The sequence below is a fragment of the Cherax quadricarinatus genome, chromosome 50, assembly GCF_038502225.1.
Source record: "Cherax quadricarinatus isolate ZL_2023a chromosome 50, ASM3850222v1, whole genome shotgun sequence".
Lineage (NCBI taxonomy): Eukaryota > Metazoa > Arthropoda > Malacostraca > Decapoda > Parastacidae > Cherax > Cherax quadricarinatus.
In genome coordinates this window covers 20,421,030-20,431,605 of record NC_091341.1, presented here as the reverse complement: position 1 = coordinate 20,431,605, position 10,576 = coordinate 20,421,030, and the positions used below count along the sequence as shown (strand labels likewise).

The window sequence follows — 10,576 nt, the reverse complement described above, 5'->3', positions numbered from 1 at the left end:
TTTAGTTTAACCCGTAAACGGTCCAAACGTATATATACGTTTTTTCAACATTTTGAAAGTATGTAAAAAAAGTAATCTTCTTTTTGTTTTTTACATTTGAAAATGTGTAAAAAAAACTTTGATCTACTTTTTTTTATTACATTTGAAAATATGTAAAAAAAAACGTAATCTACTTTTGTAGCACTACACGTGAACGTAGATCTGCTTGGACCGTTTACGGGTTAATATGTTTATTATGCACCACATACCCATCCTGTGGGTGGTAGTTAAAAGATTACAGAGGTACATAATGGGTCCAGGGACTGGGCCCCAAAGTTTTGATAGCTGAGCAAGTTACAAAGGTAATGAACTTATAAGTTACAAAGGTAATGAATCATGTAAGTAAATTTACTTATGTTTGTACATGGCTACAATCATACTTTGTAAGTTCTCTGAAACTGAACCAACTGTTCTTGTTGGGGTCCCCCAGTGTAGTGTTCTTGGACCACTACTCATTTACATCAATTTACATCAGTAATAATAATAATAATAATATCTTTATTTACTACAAGTACATGGTATACAGACCATAGCTGACATCAATGACATACTACTATATATAAAGTCCTTTGTTATGCTGAGCATTTCGGGCAAATTAGGTCATTGTCCCAGGATGCGACCCACACCAGTCGACTAACACCCAGGTACCCATTTACTGATGAATGAACATAGAAAACAGGTGTTAAGAAACACGCTCAATGTTTCTACCCTGGCTGGGAATCGAACCCAGACCCTAGCCGTTTGAAGAGAGAGCTTTAGGTGGCCCGGTGGCCTGGTGGCTAAAGCTCCCGCTTCACACACGGAGGGCCCAGGTTCGATTCCCGGCGGGTGGAAACATTTCGACACGTTTCCTTACACCTGTTGTCCTGTTCACCTAGCAGCAAATAGGTACCTGGGTGTTAGTCGACTGGTGTGGGTCGCATCCTGGGGGACAAGATTAAGGACCCCAATGGAAATAAGTTAGACAGTCCTCGATGACGCACTGACTTTCTTGGGTTATCCTGGGTGGCTAACCCTCCGGGGTTAAAAATCCGAACGAAATCTTATCTTATCTTATCTTAGCCACCAGAGCCCTTCTAAACCACTTAAACTTGTTCTTTTTGCAGATGACACTACTTATGTCTTCTCTCACCCAAACCAAACCATACTTAGAAACACTGTAAAGTGTTAATGATGAGCTACTAAAAATATCCACTTGGATGACGACCAACAAACTTGCTCTGGAAATATTCAGCTAAACATATCGATATATGGTTCTCCCATTTCAAGACACACTGACGGCAAATGTCTAAGGCTCCACATTGATTACTGTCTTAAATTTCAGACCCACATACAGCATATATATTTCCAAAAAAAAAAAATGTCCAAAACAGTAGGCATTCTTTTTAATATACGATAATATTTACCCCAAACGGCACTTCTCGTTCTTTACCACTCTCTCATCTACCCTTACCTCACCTATGGTGTTTGTGCATGGGGTTTAACCACAGCAAATCTCCTTAAACCTTTAATATTCCACCAAAAAGCTACTGTGAGAATGATTACAAACTCCTGCGCCAGGCAACACACCCCATCACTATTTAAGAGCTTGAACCTGGAGAGACCTGGAACATACAAAATATTCACTCATATCATTGTGCTTACTACATACACAGAACATTATTCACCAATATTAACCCTCCTCTCAAACTCCTTCTTGAGAACTACAACAGAACACCTAACACAAGACACAAAATATTCTTTGATATCTCTCGTGTCCATCTGTCCCTATGCAAAACTGCTATACATATAAAGGACCCTAAGATCTGGAATTTATTACCTGAACATATAAAAGGACCCCTGCTGCCTGCACACCAATTCAAGTCTCTGCTTAGAATTCATCTGATCTCCCAAAATTAACCGTACAAACACTATGTATTATCGCCACCAATAACTCAAAAATTCCTAAATATTTTAAGATTATTTCAATATTAAAATGGTTCCAATCTCATTATGTAAAATGTGCCAAAATATAACACTGTAACCTGTCAATCAATTCATCTCAATTATAAATTCAATTACTACTAAACCACTAACTACCTCCTCTGTTGAAATATAAAAAACGATGTTCAGTTCGAACTATGTTATATATGCCTAGTATTAATAAATCTGTTAAGCATTAGGTTTAGTCTGCCCGACATGCCCTGGCATGATAGTGGCTTCCTTTGTACTTAGCAAATCAATATTGTAAGTACACATTGTAAACTATGCAAAGAAATAAAATCCTTAATCCTTAACGATGTCCTCTATAGAGCAACTTAACCATCAGGTTAAGGAGGCCAGGGTAGTGATACGGCGATTGACTGAAGAAAGCAAAGAGGATAAGTTCAGAGTTTCTTCGGATTTTTAACCCCGTAGGGTAAGCCACCCAGAATAACCTAAGAAAGTCAGTGCGTCATCGAGGACTGTCTTATTTCCATTGGGGTTCTCAATCTTGTCCCCCAGGATGCTACCCACACCAGTCGACTAACACCCAGGTACCTATTTGCTGCTAGATGAACATGATGACAGGTGTAAGGAAACACGTCGAAATGTTTCCACCCCGCCAGGAATCGAACCCGGGCCCTCCGTGTGTCTAGCCACCAGGTCACCGGGGCACCCACTCGTAGTAATGCTCTCGTTGTGAATCTTCACGTCAACAAACCCTTCAAGGGAGGTTTCTCGATGTTGGTGAGGGGCTCTTGATCTAGGGAATTGGATCTGTGCTCCAGTTCCCTGAATTGAGCCTGAATACCTTCCATCACCTCCCCCCCCCACATGCGCTGTACAATGTCTATGTAATTAGCACTCCCCATGAATATAATAATGGTCAGGTTAACAAAGAAAGCTGGACAGTGACTGGGCAGAATAGGAACGAAGCTGTAGATCAAAAGGAAGGTGGAAATGAAGATGCAGGAGACTGCTGTGGAAACTTTCAGTTCGTTCTTTGTGCTGCCTAACAAATGTGAGTCGACTATGATGAGGGACACAACAAACTATGCTAAGGAAAGTAGGAACATTGTACGTGTTGGGGACAGTCATATTAGGTTCATTGATAAGAGATGGATAGGGCTTATTGGATGAAGGATAAGAGAAGACAGAGGGTTTGCTTTCCTGGGGCTGGGATGGAGGATATTGTTAACTATCTTGACCAAATTATGAATGGTAACAGGATCAACATCATTATCTGCCTCAGTGCTGAAAGCAAATTAGTGAGGATATGGTTAGCAGCTGTTAGAAAATTCTGGAGGGATTAATACCAAACTTGCACACGAAAATCACCCCCTACGAAAGCAAAAAACTCGGCAGGAGATACAACATTCTCTCAGTGAGAAGCCGGGGTGTCACAAGTGCACTAGGAGGCAACACAATAAGTGTCAGGGGTCCGAGACTGTTCAACTGCCTCCCAGCATACATAAGGGAGGATTACCAATAGACCCCTGGCTGTCTTCAAGAAGGCACTGTACAAGCACCTAAAATCAGTACCTGATCAGCCAGGTTGTCGTTTGTACGTCGGTTTACATGCTACCAGCAGTAACAGCCTGGTTGATCATACCCTGATCCACCATGAGGCCTGGTCTCAGACCAGGCCGCGGGAGCGTTGATCCCCGATACCCGCTGTGGAAAATTACATTTATCTGAATGTATCATTACTTACATAACAATAAATGAACATAGATAATTATTATTTATCAGTTAGACAAGTAGGAATTTGGGACACCTAGGTCGCAAAAAATGTCCCCCTTCGATACCTACCACTGTCATATCCACAAGTTGCTCTGGACCTATTAATTAAACGAAATATACATACACCAGGAATGCTGGTAAATATATAAATTTGTGGACTGTATATTAAAAATAATAAATGATTATAGATACACATATACATAACAGAAGGAGAATATCTTAAAAATCACTCACCAATATAACTGTGAATCAAGTTGTATCATACTCAGAAAACCTCACTGTCCATACATGAAAATAACAACTGGCCAGAGTTATAACATAACAGACTTATCTGAGGTTCCTGGAGCTATCTTGTCCAGTCGCCTGATATCTCAAGTTATGCAGGAATGCACATCCAACAATTTTGCCTCCTATTTGAGAGGTGTCAACCCAATTTTAACCTCTAAAGCACGAAAAATTCTTCCCATTATTCACAACATCTGTTATTCAATTCAAACAAAATGGCGACTGTCCTCTTTTTAAAAATACACTTTTATTAAATACAATATAGGGCATCTATTTACCTATAAATTACTGCATTTCTGGAAAATATATACATTATTTTCCACACCCTCTCCAGGTAAACCAATAGACATAATAAGGAAGAAGTAATGACAGCCTATAATAAGTGGCATTTTGCCTGGAAGTGGTGTTGGAAATAAATGGTTGTCCAGAGCAATTGATGTTAATTATTGGCTGTATATACTGTACATTATGAGTATATTACAGTACCAGTGGCTTCTGCTTCACACACGGAGGGCCCGGGTTCGATTCCCGGCGGTTGGAAACATTTCGACACGTTTCCTTACATCTATTGTCATGTTCACCTAGCAGCAAATAGGTACCTGGGTGTTAGTCGACTGGTGTGGGTTGCATCCTGGGGGACAAGATTTAAGGACCCCAATGGAAATAAGTTAGACAGTCTTAGATGACGTACTGACTTTCTTGGGTTATCCTGGGTGGCTAACCCTCCGGGGTTAAAAATCCGAACGAAAAAATCTTATCTAACTGGGGTCACTTTTATTCTTGAATTTGATAAAAAAAGTAATTGGTGGCAAATATAAGTATTAGAGTATAGTATATTTACGTTGATTATATTTTTGTTAATTATTGCTAATATAAATAATTAATGAAGTTACTAATCAAAATAAGATTCATATTTTAAATGCTAACTGTAAGTTGTGGTAAATATAAATATTTATGTTTAAACATTGATTATTATTTAAAATGTTATCAAATTAAATGATTTAAATTAATTCGCCGTTTCATTTATAAATGCCTTTGCAGTTTGATAGAGGACAGTGTGATATATGGTCATAAATATTGGTGTTAGAGAGAGGCTCCCTTCACACTGGGCTTGTTTACACGTAGTTCAGGCGGACACAAGTGCCTACAATTTTTTTTTTAATTATTTTTCGAAGCAGACATCACTGAGATAACATAGCAAGGACGACAGGACACTACAACTCGTGCAGTTATTGGGAGGTAAAGGAACTAATAAGTAAGCAGTATGTTTCCTGGAGAATAAGTAGACACATTCTAGGAGTGACTATCCCACTGCATATTAGGCAGAAAATAGTGAAAGTATTAACCCAGTTTTTAGAAAAAACAAGCAAAAAACTGGGCAGTATGTAAACACGATAACTGTAAGTGTATCCAAGATCTAGGCAGAGTAAGAGAAACACACATGAACTTATCTTAATTTTCACAAGGACCCCAGTGGAAATAAGTCACTTAGTCTGACTTATTTTTGGGTTAACCTAGGTAATTTATACATATTTTGCTATGTAGGTAATTTATATAACTGTATTTATGTGTACCTTAGTCAGCTTCCTGACCCAGGAGCTGAGACTCGACTCCTGCAACCACACACAGGTGAGTATATCACTGAATCATCACAAGACTCAAGAAGATTTATAGAAGGAGAAGAAGACTCTGTTTGGATTAATGAATCTGCAGGGTTAATAACCCAGGATAACTCAATAACATTCATGTTTTGTTGGGGACTCTCTTATTTCTCTTGGTATCCTTTAATCTTCTCCCCATAAAATGACCTGCAGCAGTCAATTAACATGCAAGTACCTACTTACTGCTAGGTGAAGAGGGGCAGCAGGTGTAAGGAAACATGCCCATTTCACCTATGCCACAGGGAATGATCCTCAGTCCCTCATTGTATGAGCTGAGGTAACTACCAGTTGAGTCATGAGAACCCTATACCATCAGTTGCAAAATGTCTCTTCAATAAGTGTCTTGATTGTGCATGTCTTGTACCTATAAAAAGTGACAACACTGCAACTCGTGCAGTCATTGCTAAGGGAAGAAACCTTAGGGTTCTGCAGCAGCTGTAGGGGGGTGAATGTGGAAGGTATTCAGGCTTAATTCAGGGAACTGGAGCACAGATGGATCAAGAGCTCCTTACCAGCATCAAGGAACCTTCCTTGAGAGATTAAAGTTAACTGAAGTTATCCTGAAGAAGTAATAGTAATTCAGGCAATTTTTTTACTGGGTCATCAATTTTGGGAATTTTTCACAATTATTTTAACCTGATTGTTTAGGTTATCTTGGGTAATTTACACATATGTTGTTATGTATGATAATTTATGATAAATCATAAATGTCCTAAGATTTGTTTATTTTGATAAACATATTTGCATACATAACATAAATTAGTAATAATTAATTTACTTCTTTGCAGAAAGGCAGGAAAATGTAGTAAAAATTGTACAATATTGAGTGGGTTTTACACTAGAGACACAGTGGAACCTCTACCCTCAAACTTAATTGATTCCAGAATGCTGTTCGAGTGCCAGTCTGTTCGAATACAGAACAAATTTTTTCCAATCGATTTTCTTTTTGGTTGGCTGTTATCACTAACCCTCTTAGGCCCCATGATGACTTTATACAAATAATATGAAAAAAAAAAACGAAAAATGCAATAAAACACAAAATAGTTTACATTGAAGTTCTGGCAGGTCATGTTTGTTTGGTCGAGTGCCAAGTAAACGGTTGACTGCCGAGCGATTTGTTTACCGAACAAAGTGTTTGAATACTGAATTGTTCAAGTATGGAGCTGTTCGAGTACTGAGGTTCCACTGTAGTATAATATTATAGAAAGGAATGTTGTCAGAGTCAGGTTTATGATAGAGCACAAGAGTTCCGTTTTGAAGTAAAAATAGAAACATTTATTTCCCAATTATGGCATGACTACTAGTTGGTGGGGCAGGGTGGGTCACAACAGCCCTGGGGCAGGGCTGTTGTGACTCACAGCAGCTGACTAACTTCAGAGACCTATTTACTGCTAGGCAAGCAGGAACACCAACTGTAAGGAAACATGCCCAATGCCCATATATCTTGCCTTGCCTGGGACCCGAAACCAGGGCTTTTCTTTTCAACTGTTGAATTCAGTGTTATCCGTTGCTTGGGTGATTATCCCCAGAACCATCAACAGATCTTCTTAGCACCAACAAAGTCAATGAATAGCCTATAACTAGTTAATGATTTGTGATTACCTGGAGTTACCTGGAGAGAGTTTCGGGGGTCAACGCCCCCACGGCCCAGTCTGTGACCAGGCCTCCTGGTGGATCAGAGCCTGATTGCTTGCTGAGGTTTCTCTGAATTTGCAAATGTAATAAATAGGCTGTGTAATTACTACAGGAACATCCCCTTGGTGTAGAAGAGTCCGCAGTCATGGCAGGCGATGGGTTGCTCTCACTCCGGTGGAACAATCATCGTACCTCATTTCTGCAGGTTTTATCCTCACTGAGGGACAAGGTTAGTGATTATTCTTAATGGCTAGCATTAACTAAAATCAAGAATTATAGAGCTTGCATATACCGTACAGTACTATACTGTACTTTTTTTTTTTTGCCTCTGGTATGCTGTAAATCATCTGAATCATTATAAACTAGCATTTGCAAGATACTTGTATTTTGTTAATGTATATTTATGTATGTATATTTTGTTTCAGAAAACCTACAGTGATGTTACTATTGCTTGTGCTGGCAAGTTTTACAGTGTTCATAAGTTTGTCCTCTCTACGTGTAGTGATTACTTTGTTGATATAATGGAGAAGACACCATGCAAGCACCCAATCATTGTCCTCAAAGACATACGTCATCAAGACTTAGAGGCATTGTTAAATTATATGTATCTAGGTGAGGTAAATGTGCTCCAGAATGAGTTAGCAGGTCTAATTAAAGCAGCAGAGTGCTTAAGAATCAAAGGTTTAGCTGTGCCAGATGAGTCCCCACCCCTTCATCCTAGTGAGACCATACACAGTCCTGTCAAGAACTGTGAAGAAGGAAGCCCACAGACAAAGAGAAGACATGAAGAAGAGTCCACAAACAGTAATTCAAGTCCACCCAGGAAAAGAAGCAATTCACGACTGCATACTGAAGGAATTGTAGAATCTACTTTAACTGAAGACCATTCTGAGGCGAGTGAAAATAAGATGAGGGAGAATGTATTACCAAGTGTCCAGCAAGCTCAAGAACAGCAATCAAATAATGCAAATGAACATCCTGGTGAAAGTTCTCAACCCATCCCTAGTGATGAGAGGCAGAACAAGGTATGTTTGGAAAATTATTGTATTCAAATGTTTGCTTTGATCATGATTTATATCATGTATCAATACCCAACAAGCTATGTACCAGTGCAATTACTATAAGATAGTAAATTGGTGTTGTAGTTATAAAAGTAGTTATATTCATGATGCTTTATCTTAAATTATTTGATCATACTTATATGTTAATATTCTGTTGTTGCAGAGTACACCACCTCTTTAAGTACATTCCCATTATCTACTATGTTTGAAAATTATGACTTTCTTTAATAATTTCTTTAAGGTATAAAATTGAAACCTCTTATTCTCCCTGTTGCTAGTTCCAAAAAATTTTCTCATTTCTTTTTATAGTTTTTTGTAATTTTTTAGCTTCAGTATCTGTAGTGTCAGTTTTATATTTTGACTGTGTTTTGTAAGTTTAGTTGAAGGTACCATATATGGCAGCACATTCTAGTTTGGCTCCAACTTACAGTATAAAATAAATTATTTAGCATATCCCCCATCATATATTTAGAGTGTATCTTAAAATGGATCAACAGTGTATTAACCCCTTCAGGGTCCAAGGCCCAAATCTGAAGTGGTGCCCCAGTGTCCAAGAATTTAAAAAAAAAAAATTTGTTATTTTTTCTTATGAAATGGTAGAGAATCTTTTTGTGAAGGTAATAAAACAAAAAGTACGAAATTTGATGGAAATTTGACGAAATTATGCTCTCGCGAATTTTGATGTGTCAGCGATATTTACGAATCGGCGAATTTGCCGACTTTGACTCCCATTTTAGGCCAATTACATTATTCCAGTCAACCAAATTCTTAGGTATTTCACTAGTATTACTTCTATTCTATCGATTGAGCACAAGAAATCGCCAGGTCAACTGTTTGAACTACAAATTAAAGTGATTGGAAATTGTTAATATGGCCAATTTAACACAAAGTTCAAAATATTCCAATTTCAAAATAGGGTCCAGAATAAACAATGTAGGTATTCCTGGAACTAAACTAACATTTCCTCTGTTCATTAGTTACGTTTTGAGGCTTTACAAATAAATTCCATTTTGATTTTTTATTCACATAATGAATTTTTATTCACACCAAAAAATAGAAGATTTACTGTTATGCAATACTGTAATAATTGTATAAATATTATCACCATATTTGTGAATGCATATTAGACCCTCTAGCTGGCGTGTATTAGACGTGTGAGGTCGTTTGTTTACTCTTGAATATCGGCAAAAATTTAACATTTCTGCTACTTTGAGCTCAGTTTCAAGCCATTTCCAGTGCTGAAACCAATCAAAATCATCTCTATTTCTGTAATATGTCTTCCATTCTATCAAATGAGACCAAGAAATCGCAAATACAACTATAAAAAACATATGAAAAAACACTGCAAAGTCACTGTTTTAATCGAAAAATCATGATTTCAGTTTTTTTTCTCTCATTATACACAGTGTGCTGCAGGATCTGTTTTATGTGGTGCATACATACCACATAGATGTATTCTCTCATATCTAGGCCCAAATGTACCACTCACAGTTTATCAGAGTGAGCTGAGCTCATGACGTAGATCTACGGTTTGGACCCTGAACGTAAAGCCGTAGATCTACGGGACGGACCCTGAAAGGGTTAAAACACTTCTCCATTTATGTGGTCTTCTGGTGATGTGCTGTTTATATAGTATTTGCTCTGTCAGATAATTTGTTTGCACTTTAGGTCATTTACATTATATACATGGTCATTTTGAGTATTATATTCCATCATCCAAAACATTTATGAAGGATTTCACTTAAACTTGTTAGGTAGAATAGGTTCTGGAAGTGTGAGGTACAGTGTCTGTGACCCGAAAGATAGTTGATAAAAACACACAAGCAGCAATTGGAAACTTTGTTTAAAACATTATTTCACTAGCACAGAAGGATTTTTCAAGCCTGATATATTATATGTGTTGGTAACTATATAGGAAGAAGACAGGAACATAGTCATGAATAAGTGATGGTGAATAGGCTTCCTTTTTTAGGTGACCCTACCTAGGTAGGAGACTGCTGATGGGATAAAAAAAAAAGACAAACGTGTGCATAAAATTAACTTGTTGCCTTTTTTTTGGTATATTTTTTTTTTCCAACAAGTCGGCTGTCTCCCACCGAGGCAGGGTGACCTAAAAAGAAAGAAAATCCCCAAAAAGAAAATGCTTTCATCATCATTCAACACTTTCACCTCACTCACACATAATCACTG

At 37.9% G+C, this 10,576-nt stretch overlaps 1 protein-coding gene across 6 annotated transcripts in view; it reads left to right on the top strand.

Moving 5' to 3' along the window:
• Window positions 1-5,128: 5,128 nt before the first annotated feature.
• The window catches only part of LOC128695380 (longitudinals lacking protein, isoforms H/M/V), a 73,256-nt gene continuing 67,808 nt past the window's right edge, over window positions 5,129-10,576 (top strand). For all 6 annotated transcript variants that reach the window (XM_070095491.1, XM_053785926.2, XM_053785925.2 and 3 more), the window contains exons 1-3: window positions 5,129-5,268; window positions 7,438-7,554; window positions 7,751-8,350. In XM_070095491.1, the coding sequence (XP_069951592.1) occupies window positions 7,471-7,554; window positions 7,751-8,350 (684 nt within the window). In that variant the 5' untranslated portion in view covers window positions 5,129-5,268; window positions 7,438-7,470. The remainder of the gene's footprint in view (window positions 5,269-7,437; window positions 7,555-7,750; window positions 8,351-10,576) is intronic.